The sequence below is a fragment of the Eschrichtius robustus genome, chromosome 6, assembly GCF_028021215.1.
Source record: "Eschrichtius robustus isolate mEscRob2 chromosome 6, mEscRob2.pri, whole genome shotgun sequence".
NCBI classification, from domain to species: Eukaryota; Metazoa; Chordata; class Mammalia; order Artiodactyla; family Eschrichtiidae; genus Eschrichtius; species Eschrichtius robustus.
Window position 1 is genome coordinate 67,426,497 of NC_090829.1, and position 18,985 is coordinate 67,445,481.

An 18,985-nucleotide genomic window follows, 5' to 3' on the forward strand; every position below is an offset into this window, starting at 1 on the left:
GTGCTGCTTCAGAGGGTAATGGCGTTAACCTTGTTCTGGAATCATGTAGGAGTCATCCTGTGGACTGCAGTCCCCACACAATACTTTCATTTATTGATACGGTGAAACTTTACCTTGTGCTCAGGCCACAGCGCCTGCTAGTGGAAAGAAACTAACAGCTGAGGCAGCACACTGGGAAATAGTTTTGTGCAGCTGAAAGCACACTGTACTGAGAGCCTGAAGGCCTGAATTCAGGTCTCACCTCTGCTGTTGGCTTGCTGTAGGATCTTAATCTAGGCACTGCCTCTGCCTGAGCCTTTGTTTTTTCATCTGTAGATGAGGTTGCACTGAATGGTGTCTAAGTTTTCACATGCTCTTACGTTTTAGGGCTTTTAAAATCCTCTAACCATGTGTTACGGGCATTTCAGCACCAAGTAGAAAATCCAAAACCCAAGTAAGACTAATTGGCTTCCCTGAGACGTGTCAGGTGAGAATATCACCCATCTCTGGGTCCAGCACCATGCAAGCAGGTAACATGGTCCAGCTCAAAGATCAGTAGTCTTGGGGTCAGATGAACTGAGCTTGAATTCCAACTCTTATTATCTACCTTTCAAGTCATGCGCAAGGTTATTCCTAGGCTAACTCATTTGTTAAAAGAGGATAATTGTCTTATCTGGCTTTTAGTTTTTGTAAGGTTCAAATGAGAACATGGAAATGATGAAGTTTTATGTGAATTTGCAGGGTTACTCTCATTCTTCATATATCAGAAAGCTAAAAGAAGTAGTGTTAATTATAGCTTTCATTTTGCTCTTTTTGGTAGCGTCGGGTAAGAAAGCACATTTACTATTATAAGGCAATATATAAATATAAGGAGTGCTTGTTAATATTATAAAGAGAAGATTATGGCTATTGTTAGGCATTGAAACACAGTAGCTTCGGGGACACCCAGTGTTAGGTTTGCTCTTAAATAACCAAAATACATTCGGAGATTTCCCATCAATAAAACTAAAAGTAACATGGCAAACAAAGTTTTTTTCGGCTTTGAGTGGAGGCTGAGGGAAATGCACATTCCCATGAGAGATACCCTAGAGCACATTTTAATCATAAGTCAAAAATAAACATTGCAGTAGCAGTTTTAACTGTACTAGTAAACACTGATTTTTTTTTCCATTAACAGAGCAATCATGAAATAAATTTTAAATATAGAAGAATAGATTAAAAATTAAGAGTCAGGATATGAAAATGCCCGTGTGTAAAAATTAAAGTGAAAAAAATCTTGCTTTAGCCAAAACAGATACTAATATTCCTGTCAGGAATGTTGTAAGGTTTATGCAAGCTAACATCTGCCAGGCCAGATGTTTTTAAGAATTTTGGAATTCTAAAATCAAAAACCAGAGTAAAGGACTGGTTAAGTGGGCTTTAAGGCCAGACCGACTGGTTCCCAATTCCAGCTTCAGTAGTTAACTCTGTGGCCTTGGGCAAGCTACCTAATCTTTCTAGGCTGCCATTTCTTATACTATAATGAACATAATGAGAGGACCTACGTCATCAGGTTGTTGGAAGGATTACTTGAGATAATATATTTAAATACTTAAAACAGTGCTTGGCACATAATAAGTGCTGCATAAATCTTGATGATTATCATCACTCTGGGATCCACAGATTTTTTTCAAGATTGGGTTTGAATTTCGAGCACTGAATTCTATTAATACCATACTGGTAAAGATAAACCTTACGTAACTGCCTCATAGATGCAGCTTCCTCTTACCCCCTCATGGACCACCATCTCTGGTCCTAGTCATAATGAGCTCTTCGTTTTGAAGTTTTCCTCTACCTCCTTAGTTGGAGGGGGAAATAAGCAGGGACTGTACTAGGCACTTTGTAGCTGTTCCCATCATTGAACTTGGTGACCAGGTAGTCAAGGCAGTCATCATCATGACTTTTTTTTTTTTTTTTTTTATTGAAGTATAGTCGATTTACAGTGTTGGGTTAATTTCTGCTGTACAGCAAAGTGATTCAGTTATACATATATATGTATATGTATATACATTTCTTATACTCTTTTCCATTATGGTTTATCATAGGATACTGAATACAGTTCTCTGTGCTGTACAGTAGGACCTTGTTGTTTATCCATTCCTTTTTACAGAGGCTGAGAAAAGGTTACCCCTGTGCACAGGACTTAGCACAGAATAGAGACTCAGTAAGTGCGTTAGTGGAGGGGTTGAAAGAATAACTGGATAGATGACTCAACTACTTGTTTTGAAAACAAGGGACTTCAGGATCAGAGAATTTAGGAAACTTGTCCAGGTTCCCATAGCTAGTGAGTAACACAGGCAGGACTCGCAATTCTGTCTGATTGCCTTTATACCGTGGAATATATAATTTTGTTCAAAGGGCACCATGTATTGTATCCCAAACTGCAAAGCAGTATTGTTTTTTGTTTTGCTTTTGTTGTTGTCTGGTTTTTGGTTATGCTTTTACTGCTCCTCCTGAGACTGGAAGTTGTTGTCAGAAAGTAATTTTCCTGACCACTGTGCCTGTGTATATTAGTTTAGTGAAGGTTAGGACCAGGGTACATGGTGACCAGCTTTCTCCTTCTGCAGTTTCCTAGGATGTAGCTCCTTAGGGCCAGGGCTTTTGATCCCAAACATCACTGCTTTCTAAGAACACTCTAGGATGAACTCCGCTTTGTGGAACATACGAACGCGTGGTTCCCTTTAGAACAATGGTCCCCAACCCCACTGCGCATTAGCATCGTGATTTCAGGGCCCCCCCCACCAAACCAAATAAATCAGAATTTCTGCAAGCAGAGTGTAGCCATCAGTATTATTTTAAAAGCGTTCCTGGTGGGAAGCCAGAGTTTGAGAATCAACAAAGGGTAAGGGTTAGGGTTCAACCAGAGGTCTCTGAAGGACCCTTAGCTGTACTGATTTCGCCACGTGTAGCTGATTCTGACACTTCACTAAGCTCGCCTGAGCTTTGGGGTGTTGGAGAAGTGATACTTTGCTGGCTCTTCTTTCCCTGGGAGTGGGAACACACCCCACTCCTCAGCAATGCCGAAAACATCACAGTTATGATTGAATAATGAAGTGTATTCCTAGAAAACCACAAGCTGATTAAGAAGATGGACTTTAGAAGTCTGACCTGGTTCCCATCCCAGCCTCACCTCATTTCTACCTTTGAGACCTTGGCCAAGAGACTTAACCCCTGGTTTCTTATCTATCAAACAAGAATAGATAAATGTTGATGGGACTAAACGAGAGAATGCATGTAGAGAGCTTAAGGCAGTGTCTGACCCAGAGGAAAAAATACAGTAATTTTCTTTTACGTTTTTGTTATGCTTCTTCACAATGCAGTGTATTTAAATCAGTGAAACATGCTTGCTTATGCAGCCCTATGTGGGACTTCCCCTCCCAATTTACCTCCTTACCTGAAGGTCCAACCTAAGCAAATATGTGTCTATAAATGAGTCACCTCATGATTAGACTTTGTAATGACTTCCTTTTACCAGGTCACTCGTTTCTCACTCCATCTCATCTGGTTTGTTGCCCAGGCCTCTGTCCACCCATTCCCGAACCATTCTCTCTGACAATTTTTGGGAGTCTGTTTGTTTTGTTTTGTTTTCTTGTTACTTAGCTTAATTTCTTATTTTGTACTAAAATACTTCTTATTTTGTCTCCTTCTGAAAGCTGTACATGTCTACCGTTGGTTCTAGTGCTATTGTAGTCATTGCTCCTTTTCCTGTTGTCTGCCTGTGCACATGTGTGCCTGAGAGAGAGAGAGAGAGAATAGAGAAGAGAAAGAGAGGAGAACAGCTATCTGCCCTCTGCTTCTCATTCCCATCCATGTGCCCGTTGAATCTGCAAGCCGTCTCTGCAAGGACCATCTAAGCAATAACAGTGAAGTCGTATAATACAATTATATACACACAAGCAGTGACAAAATTAGATGTGTCCTGCAGTCCAGCTTTTAATATATGTTAAGGATCCCAGGATTCACAGAGCTAAATGGCACTAACCATAGGAGACCGGATATTGGTACAGTATTTAAAGGCAGAGTCCAAGAAAATATATAAAACTTGATTTGATGTATGATGTATACTATGTGGTATCATTACCTTAAATGGCTATCGGTTGACATTCTTTGTGTGTTCTGTATTGTCTAAGGCCACATAGCAGTGCCATATGATAAATTTATTTACAGCACGAAAGAAGCCTGTTCTATGGGAATACTTGTAATTAATATATGTGAACTGCTTTCTCTGGCTTAATGCTGTCAAAGTATTTTATGGTAAAACTTAGCTGATTCTCTTCATGTGTGTTATCAATGGATGGAAAGCCACTGGAAACTCTTCAGACTAAAACATAAAGAGACAGCATTAGGGAAATTACTCTTGTTGGTGAAAAGCAAGATATATTATGATGCCACAGAAATTTCTTTTTTTCAGCCAACTCATGGTTAACAGTCTGTCCCCTAACTGTTTTGCATGCAGATGAGGTCTGTCTGGGCGCTTCTTGTCAGCTGTTATTCTGACAAGCAGTGCAGAAATAGGCATCCCTTGGAACAGTGGCTTCACTTGCAATCACCTGGAGAGCTTTTAAAAATTCCAATCCTAAGACATCCTACCTCAGACCAATGAAATCAGACTCTCTGGAGCTGGGACCCAGAGATCAGTATTTTTTTTTTTTTTTTCAATTCCCCAGATGATTCCAACATACAGGCAAGGTTGAGAATCACTGTCCTAGGACTTACGCAGTTTAAAAAACAGGTTATCTATTATTCCATGCATTAATACTACAGGGTTTCATAAAGTAAAAGCTTTGGTGATTAGAAAATGCCATCATCCTAGACTTCAGTGAATGTCATATGGACCTGTCACATAAAGAGTACAAACTTGTTCTATGAACTTTTTGTACTTTCAGTGGAAGATAATTTCTGAATCAACTTAATGGAGCCTGTGCTTTAGGAAGATAACTCCAGTGGACACATGTAGGGTAAATTGGAGCAAGCTTTGTTTCTAGGAATGATTTGCTATCAGTTCACTACTCTGATATAACCTTATTGATTCAACTTTTGGAGTAGGACTTTGTTCAGAATATATTTTAAAAGGTGCTTAGTGAGAAAGCTGATAGATCATACAATTGGCATATAGAGTTTCAATTCATTATAATATTTAAAGATAGACTATTAATTTTGCTTATGCCAAAAATTTCTGTTACAAGGCAAGTGGCAAGGAGGAGATGGAGACATATGTGACCTGGCTTTATGTCTGCATAAATGTACTAGTTTGCTTTTGATGTTGAATAATGCACAAGTTTGAGAGTATGTCACACACACCCCCCCCCCCCATCACCATGCCACCGACTCTCAAAATGACTGGACATTTTTGGTCTCACCCCAGAAACAAGCAGTATCTGCAGAAGAGGGTCTATGGCCTATCGTATTAATGGTGTACTGGTCACAAGAACATCATTTTTAAATGAAATTTTATTTTCATATTATAAAGAAAATAAATTCACATTACAGAAAGAGAAAGCTGGCACCAGTAAATATGAAAACCCATGTCCCACTACTCCACCTGTCTTGCTTAACTTGTAGATTTGCCTGTAACGTTGCCCTTCACCCATGCCATTCCTAAAATGGCTTGTTCAAAAACTATCTAAACTTCCAGACTTAGCTCAAGTAGTAAGACCACCATAAAGCCTGTCCACGTGTAAGAGGGAGTAAGTCAGAGCTTAGTGGAACAATCAGGAAGTCATTGCAATGACCCATGAAAGATAATAAGCCCAATGTGGGCAGCAGACCTGTGATGGAAGAGAAGCATTTCAGAGACTTTGCAGAGGTTGTAATAGCTGTGGGAGTGGGGAAGAAGGAGGGGGAGGGGTGAGAAGAGTCCCTGACTAGCTCCACAATCGATACAAAACGTTATCGATATATAACAAACGATAATACATGGACAAGCTTTTTTTGGTTCAGGCATCTCAATTCACTGCCAAAGTTCCCCCCAGGCTGTGTAACCCTCTGTCCTTGGATTTTTTAAGTTACTGTGCTAAGCTTTGCCAATGAGCTCCTCATACCATCCCTGGGTCTGAACTTGACCCTGAGCTTCCCACTGGCCCCTAATCAACAATGTTTCCTTCATACTCTGATGCCTCCAAGTCTGGTACCATTCCCCTGGTTTTTCTCGTTTAAAAGCGCTGAGATACTTGTCTCCAAGATGGGCAGCAAGATTGCAGGATGCTTTTAATGATGTGTAGCATGAGCCCCTCTAGGGGCAAGGAAGCGTTATGCTCTAGTGACTTTCTTTCCATTGTGAATGCCTCCCTAAAAGGTATAGTCGGTACATTTTTGTTAATGTGAAAAGGTAACATTCGGGCACCTTTTCTGTCCTGCTGTTGACAGAAAGTGTAGAGAGAGCTATTTTAAATTTTTGTTCTTTGCTCTTTTCTGTGCTTGTGATTTTAAAGGTGCCAGACTGACTGCCCTCGAGCCTGGTGTCCCCAATTTCTCCCAAGAATAGGAAAAATACGGGAGGCAGCAAGCTGGTCATGTCTGGGTCCAGCGTATTAGCCTGACCCACTCTGGAAGAATATTCTCCAAAATATAAAGGAAAAGATTGTTCCTTGTGAACACAGACCATCTGCTTTCATAGCCGAGAGGACAAAACCTTGTTGTCCCACCACCAAGCCACTGCACAGTGTTTGGATCCAGGAAACCCAGCCACTCATCCACTGTGTGGAAAAACTAGAATGTTTTTTTCTCTTCCATCCCCACCTGTCAAAATTCCATCCTTTAAGATTGGGCTTAAATGCCTCTTTCTCCACAAAACCTTTCCTGAGCCCTCTCAAGTGTGATGTTCCTCCCACATCTCCAGAGCACTTTCTCAGATGACACCACATTTTGTCATGTGATTGTAGGATGTTATATAGTCTCCTAATTAATGTGAAAGGCACTGACGTCGCCTAATTCATTTCTGGGTATCATACAGATTACAGTACTGGGCAAAGAGTAAATACCTGGGGAATGCCTGTTGAATACAATGATAATTCCAAAGCTTAGCTTTTCATCCTGCCCTTTAGGGCTCTGCTCCAACCTTTCCCTTTAATCAGTGATTGAAATTTTCTCCTAGATCCTCATGGGTAGCTCTCAAACTCTCCATAAACCATGTAGGCTCAGCCTCTTGGATTCCAGATATTACACATTGGGCAGCCATGGTCTGGAATCATAATTGCTACCTCTACCTATCTCATCGACCACCATGACCAACAGTCAATCACATTTGGCCAGAACAAATTTTTTCCAAAGTGTGGTCCACAGATCACCGGTAGTCCCTGATGGAGTATCAAGGAGTCCAGAAAAGGAAAGAGTAATAAATAATTATTTTGTTGACTTGCATTTAATGAATCTGAATTGTAAAACTACAATATTCACAGGAATCCAATATGCTCTTAATATGAATCATTCTTAAAGATTGCACATTCTTAAAGATTGCATATGTACCACCAAACCTATGTTGATCGGTGTTGCTTATCCGACGTTCAGTAACATTGCCATTACGCTCACAGTATTTTCATGTCATTAGTATGTTTTTTTTTTTTCTATTGCTGCTAAACCTACATTTTTTTATCATTACTATATTACGCTATTTCTTCAGTTCGCCAAAATAGATCAGTGATTTGAATATGATTCTTTGAAAGTAGAAAAAATAGTAATAAAGATAATCCCATAAATACCACTTCAGATTAATATTACAAATGTAAACGTTAGTGAAAACAATTCCAGTATAAATATTGGAAATGAATCTATATACAATGGGATGAATGTGATTATTTTGTACAAGCAGTTGAAAAAGAAAATTTGGAATGCTATGATGATGATGATATAATTTTTTAAATTATATTTTATGGATTGGTGATCCATTCGCCTGTAATTCCCAATATGTTCTCTGTAGTGAAATGTTGTCAGATAGTGGCATGAAGCTCTCAGACTTTCAGCATCATTTTCAAACATAGTATAGTGAACTTTTTAGTAAATCAATGAAGTTTTTTTTTTTTTTCTGAATAATCACAAAATAGTGCCATATGAAAATCCTAATTTTGATACTAAAGGCAATGAGAGTCTAAAATTTTAAAGCACCTTTCTAAAGTTGTACATCTTTTAATAAAAAACAGACACAAGTTCACTCTTGGATAGAAGTTTGTAAATCAAGCCACAAAGTTTATTACAAACATTTATTTTATAAAAGTTTATCAAATGTCAAGAATATGTCAAGACTTCATAAAAATATCATCTATGGTGGAAGTGGCTTAGTTTCCAAAAGTTTGACTCTTTTTTTTCAGCACTTGATATTTCTCATTCTTTAGGGGGAAAATGTTCTATAGTTTGGGCTATATTTTAAAGATGCATTCAAATTCTGCAACAAAATGTAAAGAAATACTTTCCAGGATCAGTGCAAGAGAGGATTAGAAACACATTTGCCTCTTTTCTCCCAAGTTGAAACATTTAAACCTCCTCCCTTCTAGGTGTGAAATAGTCGTCAGTCCAATGTGATGGAGGGCTGAAGGCAGCCTTTAGTGAGAAATCTCTCCATAGTGTCAGCTCTGTGTTCAATCCTGACGCACAGAACTAGGCAGAAGCAAGACAGCAGAATGGTTAGGACCATCGACACTGAAGCTAGACTGCTTGGGTTAGAAGGTAGTCAACCACTTATGTAACCCAGTTTCCTCATCTGTAAAATAGGGATACTAATAGTACTTGTCACACAGGTTGTTGTGAATATGAAATGAGTTAATATACAGAAAGCCCCTAGAAAATGCCTGACCCATAGGAAGCACTAGGTTTGCTAAAGCTTATCTGTAAAAGCCTGCCGATTCTTGCTGACGTTCCCAGTGACTTGTAATTACTTGTTAAAACTTTTAACCTTCATAGAAATAAAGAATAAGAAGGGAAACTGAATGCGGCTCTGACCTCTGGCTCAAGATTCCCATGGTGAAGCCAGCTATGGGTACAGACTGCAGCCAGCACAATGCCTCTCAATGACATAAATTTTTTTTTTTGTAAATTACATGTTAATGTTATTATTCAAATTTTAATGCAGTTTTTTTTTTTAACCTAAACACAGTGTCCATATGTGGTCAGAAGCCCCACGAATCAATTTAATCATGCTGAAAATTTGCAGAACCCTGGGCTGGACAGTGCCAACCAAGGCCATGACAGACTCAAAATCCTACAGTCTGTGGAACTGTTGCATGATTAAGGGATATTCAAACTATAAACAGACTTGGAGGCAATGCTGAGTTGTAATATCTTAAAGGGTGTCAAGTGTAAGAGATGAGACTTATTTCTTGAGGCCCTAAAGGACAGAACTGGGACTATTGGGTAACAGAATGAGGAAGCATTCCGGCTCAATACGAGAACACTTTCTAGCAGTCAGCGCTATCTGGAAATAAAAGGGACTACTTTTTTATCTGCCTGTCACTGAGGGCTGGATGCAGAGGTTTTGCAAGCCAGGCTTTCGTGGAAGGAGTTGAAGTTTGAGTTTGGACCCAGTTCCCTCACAGTCTAGCTGGACACATAGTCTCTCCAAGGAGAAAGACTTTTCTAGATTGTGCCTTCCGCTCCTACCATCCTGAGTCATGTTCCTCTTAATTTGTGTGTGAGATTAGAGGCAGAGCACTGGCCTCAACATCAGAAGACCTGGGTTCTACTCAGTCACTCTCCGTGGGACCTTGGCTGTGAGGGTCAACTTGTCAACTGATTCGTAAAATCCCCGTCATGCTGGCCTCACGGGGGCTGTAGTGGTCATCCTGCTCATGACGGTGATGGCGGTGGTGGTGATCCCATCTGCTGTTGACATTACAAATGTGCTGTCCCCACCACACATTGTCTTCTTTAGAAGGGCTGAAGGTGTTCTTAACAGTCAACCCCTTTTTTCTTTCAGGCCGCTGTGCTCGCTGTGGGGAAAATGTAGTAGGGGAAGGTACAGGATGCACTGCCATGGATCAGGTCTTCCACGTGGATTGTTTTACCTGCATCGTCTGTAACAACAAGCTCCGAGGGCAGCCCTTCTATGCGGTGGAGAAGAAAGCCTACTGTGAGCCCTGCTACATCGTAAGTTCAGATTTGATCCTCAGGTACTTTACAAAGATGACTTATTTGGCAAAATGCCAGTCACTCCAGCTCAAACGTAGCCGTCAGATCTTTGCTTCTCATCAGATTTCAAAATATGCGTGTGTGTAAATTGGTCTATCTTAATTTTTATCCATATGCCCCCTGTTCATATGAGGTCAAAGGGTGCATTAGATGGGGCTACCATTCAGTTAGTGGTCTGCCAGGAAGATCATCACCCTGTAGCTTACAAGCATATATGTACAAGCTAGCACGTTCCCCCTTAAAGCATCAGAAGGTTTCCCAAGTAGCAGAGTCACACCACTTTTTATTAGATCTCACTCCGTATTTGATGTCGTATTTGTAGAGAAACGTTGCAGGGCCTTGGGACTTGTGAGTGCTCTTTCAAACTCCTGGGTCCTTTGAATCACCTTTTTTCTACCCAGAGTTTCTCTTACCTGTCATACCCAGCAGGTTTTCATGATGCAGTTAGAGAAACTATTATAGACTACCTTAAAGGGAAATAAATAGTCATGCTGACTGAGCTAATAATTGTCTCTTTTTTTTAAATACACAACTATATTTGAATAACATAGCTGGGTGACTAAAAAATACTCATAGTCACATTACCTTAGCTGTTTGTCAGGCTACTTAAATCTACACGTTAAGCTATCTTCTGATAGAGCAGTTTGGTAAATGAACATAAACTTTTTTAATCTAAAGTAAATTTCCTTGCTATCCTTCTACACGATTTTATCTCTCTGTTGAACACTTGTTAGTGGAAAAAGTAGTGCTTTTTTGCAAACCCACACAAGAGGCATGATTTGGCCCTCAGCATCCCCAGCATTTCAACGTAAGAGAAACCTTGGGTGCGAGGTGTTGGAAGTTATACACATAGCTTTGCAGAGCCCCGAGGTTCAAGTTTATTGCAGAAGTTGCTGGCCTCACTGGGATTTTCCTATAACCTGACAGCTCAAACTCATTGCAGCTCTGGAATCTGTAGCATAGATCTGAAATTTCTTCGAGATTAAGATCTTGCAGGATTGAATATTGTTTTGCATCTCTTAAGGTCAATTTTATTTCATTTTCCTCCCCAAGGGCAACTTGGTCACATATAATATCACTATAGTGCCACACAATGTTGGAGCTGGAAAAAAAAAAACTTAAGGTCATTTGTCTAACTCCTCTCTTTAGAAGTGAGAATACAGGGACTTCCCTGGTGGCACAGTGGTTAAGAATCTGCCTGCCAGTGCAGGAGACACGGGTTCGAGCCCTGGTCCGGAAAGATCCCACATGCCGCGGAGCAACTAAGCCCGTGTGCCACAACTACTGAGCCTGTGCTCTAGAGCCCGCAAGCCACAACTGCTGAGCCCGTGAGCCACAACTGCTGAGCCCACGTGCCACAACTGCTGAAGCCTGCGTGCCTGGAGCCCGTGCTCCTCAACAAGAGAAGCCACCACAATGAGAAGCCCGCACACCGCAATGAAGAGTAGCCCCCGCTCGCTGCAACTAGAGAAAGCCTGCGTGTAGCAACAAAGACCCAATGCAGGCAAAAATGAATAAATAAATAAATAAATTTATTTAAAAAAAAAAGTGAGAATACACAGAGAGGAAGGAAATGACTTATTTTATTAGTGTCAAAGCCAGGATTAAATTCAGTTGTTCACACTAGTCTCATATTTGTTGCAGACACCACAAGGCTTTAGTTCTCCAGAACATAAACATACCACAAGGCTTTAGTTTATCCAGAACATAAACACAGACACAGTGATATCCCGTTGCTTAGGAAGGGACAATTACATATCAGGAAAAGTCTAGTGAACAAAAGTTTGCCTCTTCAGGAAATAAAAATGTTTCAAATATCACTCTTAGAAATCTTCATTGAATGAGAAAATTACAAAGTTCCCTGCCTTTGTAACAGACTGTGTGGACTGTCATTCACACTGATCTAGGACCAGAGTGAAATTATTTATTGCAGTGATCTCAGCAGAGCCTCTAGAAGCACCTATGGCTGTTTGTCCATACACTAAGTGACCACAGAATACACTGTTTTTTGTAATTCTTGTGTCTATTTTTCACCCTTTTTTTCACTGCATTGTTGATTCTTGTTACTTGAATGATGCTCCTATGGCTGCTTCCTTCAGTTTTCTTTCATCTCTTACGAGCTAGGAATCACATGAACAATACTGGGAAACACTATAACATGGTATGAAGAACATGGGTTTGAATTTGATTCCATCACTTAATACTTTTTCTTTTTTTTTTTTTTAACATCTTTATTGGAGTATAATTGCTTTACAATGGTGTGTTAGTTTCTGCTGTATAACAAAGGGAATCAGTTATACATATACATATGTTCCCATATCTCTTCCCCCTTGCGTCTCCTTCCCACCCTCCTTATCCCACCCCTCTAGGTGGTCATAAAGCACCGAGCTGATCTCCCTGTGCTATGCGGCTGCTTCCCACTAGCTATCTGTTTTACGTTTGGTAGTGTATATATGTCCACGCCACTCTCTCACTTTGTCCCAGCTTACCCTTCCCCCTCCCCATATCCTCAAGTCCATTCTCTAGTAGGTCTGCGTCTTTATTCCTGTCTTTCCCCTAGGTTCTTCATGACCTTTTTTTTCTTAGATTCCATATATATGTGTTAGCATACAGTATTTGTTTTTCTCTTTCTGACTTACTTCACTCTGTATGACAGACTCTAGGTCCATCCACCTCACTACAAATAACTCAATTTCGTTTCTTTTTATGGCTGAGTAATATTCCATTGTATATATGTGCCACATCTTCTTTATCCATTCATCTGTTGATGGACACTTAGGTTGCTTCCATGTCCTGGCTATTGTAAATAGAGCTGCAATGACCATTGTGGTACATGACTCTTTTTGAATTATAGTTTTCTCAGGGTATATGCCCAGTAGAGGGATTGCTGGGTCGTATGGTAGTTGTATTTTTAGTTTTTTAAGGAACCTCCATACTGTTCTCCATAGTGGCTGTATCAATTTACATTCCCACCAACAGTGCAAGAGGGTTCCCTTTTCTCCACACCCTCTCCAGCATTTATTGTTTGTAGATTTTTTGATGATGGCCATTCTGACCGTTGTGAGATGATATCTCATTGTAGTTTTGATTTGCATTTCTCTAATGATTAATGATGTTGAGCATTCTTTCATGTGCTTGTTGACAATCTGTATATGTTCTTTGGAGAACTGTCTATTTAGGTCTTCTGCCCATTTTTGGATTGGGTTGTTTGTTTTTTTGATATTGAGCTGCATGAGCTGCTTGTAAATTTTGGAGATTAATCCTTTGTCAGTTGCTTCATTTGCAAATCTTTTCTCCCATTCTGAGGCTTGTCTTTTGGTCTTGTTTATGGTTTCCTTTGCTCTGCAAAAGCTTTGAAGTTTCATTAGGTCCCATTTGTTTATTCTTGTTTTTATTTCCATTTCTCTAGGAGGTGGGTCAAAAGGATCTTGTGTGATTTATGTCATAGAGTGTCCTGCCTGTATTTTCCTCTAAGAGTTTGATGGTGTCTGGCCTTACATTTAGGTCTTTAATCCATTTTGAGTTTATTTTTGTGTATGGTGTTAGGGAGTGTTCTAATTTCATACCTTTACATGTAGCTGTCCAGTTTTCCCAGCACCACTTGTTGAAGAGGCTGTCTTTTCTCCACTGTATATTCTTGCCTCCTTTATCAAAGATATGGTGACCATATATGCATGGGTTTATCTCTGGGCTTTCTATCCTGTTCCATTGATCTATATTCCTGTTTTTGTGCCAGTACCGTACTGGCTTGATTACTGTAGCTTTGTAGTATAGTCTGAAGTCAGGGAGCCTGATTCCTCCACCTCCGTTTTTCTTTCTCAAGATTGCTTTGGCTATTCGGGATCTTTTGTGTTTCCATACAAATTGTGAAATTTTTTGTTCTAGTTCTGTGAAAAATGCCAGCGGTAGTTTGATAGGGATTGCATTGAATCTGTAGACTGCTTTGGGTAGTAGAGTCATTTTCACAATGTTGATTCTTCCAATCCAACAACATGGTATATCTCTCCATCTATTTGTATCATCTTTAATTTCTTTCATCAGGGTCTTATAATTTTCTGCATACAGGTCTTTTGTCTCCTTAGGTAGGTTTATTCCTAGATATTTTATTCTTTTTGTTTCAATGGTAAATGGGAGTGTTTTCTTAATTTCACTTTCAGATTTTTCATCATTAGTGTATAGGAATGCTAGAGATTTCTGTGCATTCATTTTGTATCCTGCTACTTTACCAAATTCATTGATTAGCTCTAGTAGTTTTCTGGTAGCATCTTTAGGATTCTCTATGTATAGTATCATGTCATCTGCAAACAGTGACAGCTTTACTTCTTCTTTTCCGATTTGGATTCCTTTTATTTCTTTTTCTTCTCTGATTGCTGTGGCTAAAACTTGCAAAACTATGCTGAATAATAGTGGTGAGAGTGAGCAACCTTTTCTTGTTCCTGATCTTAGTGGAAATGGTTTCAGTTTTTCTCCATTGAGGACAATGTTGGCTGTGGGTTTGTCATATATGGCCTTTATTATGTTGAGGAAAGTTCCCTCTATACCTACTTTCTCCAAGGTTTTTATCATAAATGGGTGTTGAATTTTGTCGAAAGCTTTCTCTGCATCTATTGAGATGATCATATGGTTTTTCTCCTTCCGTTTGTTAATATGATGTATCACATTCATTGATTTGCATATATTGAAGAATCCTTGCATTACTGGGATAAACCACACTTGATCATGGTGTATGATCCTTTTACTGTGCTGTTGGATTCTGTTTGCTAGTATTTTGTTGAGGATTTTTGCATCCATGTTCATCAGTGATATTGGCCTGTAGTTTTCTTTCTTTGTGACATCTTTGTCGGGTTTTGGTATCAGGGTGATGGTGGCCTCGTAGAATGAGTTTGGGAGTGTTCCTCCCTCTGCTATATTTTGGAAGAGTTTGAGAAGGATAGGTGTTAGCTCTTCTCTAAATGTTTGATACAATTCGCCTGTGAAGCCATCTGGTCCTGGGCTTTTGTTTGTTGGAAGATTTTTAATCACAGTTTCAATTTCAGTGCTTGTGATTGGTCTGTTCATATTTTCTATTTCTTCCTGGTTCAGTCTCAGAAGGTTGTGCATTTCTAAGAATTTGTCCATTTTTTCCAGGTTGTCCATTTTATTGGCATAGAGTTGCTTGTAGTAATCTCTCATGATCCTCTGTATTTCTGCAGTGTCAGTTGTTACTTCTCCTTTTTCATTTCTAATTCTATTGATTTGAGTCTTCTCCCTTTTTTTCTTGATGAGTCTGGCTAATGGTTTATCAATTTTGTTTATCTTCTCAAAGAACCAGCTTTTAGTTTTATTGATCTTTGCTATCGTTTCCTTCATTTCTTTTTCATTTATGTCTGATCTGATCTTTATGATTTCTATCCTTCTGCTAAATTTGAGATTTTTTTGTTCTTCTTTCTCTAATTGCTTTAGGTGTAAGGTTAGGTTGTTTATTTGAGGTGTTTCTTGTTTCTTAAGGTAGGATTGTATTGCTATAAACTTCCCTCTTAGAACTGCTTTTGCTACACCGCATAGGCTTTGGGTCGTCGTGTTTTCATTGTCATTTGTTTCTAGGTATTTTCTGATTTCCTCTTCGATTTCTTCAGTGATCTCTTGGTTATTAAGTAGTGTATTGTTTAGCCTCCATGTGTTTGTATTTTTTACAGATTTTTTCCTATAATTGATATCTATCTAGTCTCATAGCGTTGTGGTCGGAAAAGATACTTGATATGATTTCAATTTTCTTAAATTTACCAAGGCTTGATTTGTGACCCAAGATTTGATCTATCCTGGAGAATGTTCCATGAGCACTTGAGGAGAATGTGTATTCTGTTGTTTTTGGATGGAATGTTTTATAAATATTAATTAAGTCCATCTTGTTTAATGTATCATTTAAAGCTTGTGTTTCCTTATTTATTTTCATTTTGGATGATCTGTCCATTGGTGAAAGTGGGGTGTTAAAGTCCCCTACTATGATTGTGTTACTGTCGATTTCCTCTTTTATGGCTGTTAGTATTTGCCTTATGTATTGAGGTGCTCCTATGTTGGGTGCATAAATATTTACAATTGTTATATCTTCTTCTTGGATCGATCCCTTGATCATTATGTAGTGTCCTTCTTTGTCTTTTGTAATAGTCTTTATTTTAAAGTCTATTTTGTCTGATATGAGAATTGCTACTCCAGCTTTCTTTTGATTTCCATTTGCATGGAATATCTTTTTCCATCCCCTCACTTTCAGTCTGTATGTGTCCCTAGGTCTGAAGTGGGTCTCTTGTAGACAGCATATATACGGGTCTTGTTTTGGTATCCATTCAGCCAGTCCATGTCTTTTGGTTAGAGCATTTAAACCATTTACATTTAAGGTAATTATCGATATGTATGTTCCTATTCCCATTTTCTTAATTGTTTTGGGTTTGTTATTGTAGGTCTTTTCCTTCTCTTGTGTTTCCTGCCCAGAGAAGTTCCTTTAGCATTTGTTGTAAAGCTGGTTTGGTGGTGCTGAATTCTCTTAGCTTTTGCTTGTCTGTAAAGGTTTTAATTTCTCCATCAAATCTGAATGAGATCCTTGCTGGGTAGAATAATCTTGGTTGTAGGTTTTTCTCCTTCATCACTTTAAATATGTCCTGCCACTCCCTTCTGGCTTGCAGAGTTTCTGCTGAAAGATCAGTTGTTAACCTTATGTGGATTCCCTTGTATGTTATTTGCTGTTTTTCCCTTGCTGCTTTTAATATTTTTTCTTTTTATTTAGTTTTTGATAGTTTGATTGATATGTGTCTTGATGTGTTTCTCCTTGGATTTATCCTGTATGGGACTCTCTGTGATTCCTGGACCTGATTAACTATTTCCTTTCCCATATTAGGGAAGTTTTCAACTATAATCTCTTCAAATATTTTCTCAGTCCCCTTCTTTTTCTCTTCTTCTTCTGGGACCCCTATAATTTGAATGTTGGTGCGTTTAATGTTGTCCCAGAGGTATCTGAGACTGTCCTCAGTTCTTTTCATTCTTTTTTCTTTCTTCTGCTCTGCAGTAGTTATTTCCACTATTTTATCTTCCAGGTCACTTATCCGTTCTTCTGCCTCAGTTATTCTGCTGTTGATCCCTTCTAGAGAATTTTTAATTTCATTTATTGAGTTGTTCATCATTGTTTGTTTGCTCTTTAGTTCTTCTAGGTCCTTGTTAAACATTTCTTGTATTTTCTCTATTCTATTTCCAAGATTTTGGATCATGTTTACTATCATTATTCTGAATTCTTTTTCAGGCAGACTTCCTATTTCCTCTTCATTTGTTAGGTCTGGTGGGTTTTTGCCTTGCTCCTTCATCTGCTGTGTGTTTTTCTGTCTTCTCATTTTGCTTAACTTACTGTGTTTGGGGTCTCCTTTTCTCAGGCTGCAGGTTCGTGGTTCCCGTTGTTTTTGGTGTCTGTCTGCAGTGGCTAAGGTTGGTTCAGTGGGTTGTGTAGGCTCCCTGGTGGAGGGGACTAGTGCCTGTGTTCTGGTGGATGAGGCTGGATCTTGTGTTTCTGGTGGGCGGGTCCACGTCTGTTGGTGTGTTTTGCGGGGTCTGTGGCCTTATTATGATTTTAGGCAGCCTCTCTGCTAATGGATGGGGTTGTGTTCCTGTCTTGCTATTTGTTTGGCATAGGGTGTCCAGCACTGTAGCTTGCTGGTCGTTGAGTGAAGCTGGGTCTTGGCGTTGAGATGGAGATCTCTGGGAGATTTTTGCCGTTTGACATTACGTGGAGCTGGGAGGTCTCTTGTGGACCAGTGTCCTGAAGTTGGCTCTTCCACCTCAGAGGCACAGCCCTGATGCCTGGCTGGAGCACCAGGAGCCTTTCATCCTCATGGCTCAGAATAAAAGGGAGAAAAAATAGAAAGAAAGAAAGAAAAGAGAATAATATAAAAGAAAATAAAATAGTTATTAAAATAAAAGATAAATAATAATTATTAAGAAAAAAATTTTTTAAAGTAAAAAAAAAAAAAAAACGGACGGACAGAACCCTAGGAGAAATGGTAAAAGCAAAGCTATACAGAGAAAATCACACACAGAAGCATACACATACACACTCACAAAAAGAGAAACAGGAAAAATATATATATATCTTTGCTCCCAAAATCCACCTCCTCAATTTGGCATGATTCGTTGTCTATTCAGGTATTCCACAGATGCAGGTACATCAAGTTGATTGTGGAGATTTAATCCGCTGCTCCTGAGGCTGCTGGGAGAAATTTCCCTTTCTCTTCTTTGTTCGCACAGCTCCCGGGGTTCAGCTTTGGATTTGGACCCGCCTCTGCGTGTAGGTCGCCTGAGGGCGTCTGTTCTTCGCTCAGACAGGACGGGGTTAAAGGAGTAGCTGATTCGGGGGCTCTGGCTCACTCAGGCCAGGGGGAGGGAAGGGTACGGATGCAGAGCGAGCCTGCAGTGTCAGAGGCCGGCGTGATGTTGCGCCAGCCTGAGGCGCGCCACATCACTTAATACTTTGACTTCTTGGGAAAGTTCCTTGATCTTTCTAAGCCTCAGTTTCCTCATATATATAATGGTGATGATTGCTGGATTCTCCCCAGACTTGCAAATATGAAATGAGGCAGTCCTTGTAAAGCACACTTGTCTGGCTCAGGGAAGGCTAGTGGAATGAATGTTATTCTGAGATTAATTTTGATAAGATTTCTGGCCTATTTAGCGTTTCTGAAAGTGAGCACCTTACATGTGTAGTGAGATGCATCGGGCTTGGGAAATCTCAGACTTAACCCCTCTCTCATTTTTAAATGCTTTGCTTGCTCTCCTGAGGGTATAGTAAAACTTAAGAAAGTCTAAGCTGGGTAATTAAGAGCTTCTACAGTGGTGG

At 39.6% G+C, this 18,985-nt stretch overlaps 1 protein-coding gene across 11 annotated transcripts in view; it reads left to right on the forward strand.

Annotated features, from left to right (window-relative positions):
* LPP (LIM domain containing preferred translocation partner in lipoma) overlaps positions 1–18,985 on the forward strand; it is a 684,273-nt gene that overhangs the window by 564,983 nt on the left and 100,305 nt on the right. For all 11 annotated transcript variants that reach the window (XM_068546435.1, XM_068546441.1, XM_068546442.1 and 8 more), the window contains one exon: positions 9,923–10,092. In XM_068546435.1, the coding sequence (XP_068402536.1) occupies positions 9,923–10,092 (170 nt within the window). The remainder of the gene's footprint in view (positions 1–9,922; positions 10,093–18,985) is intronic.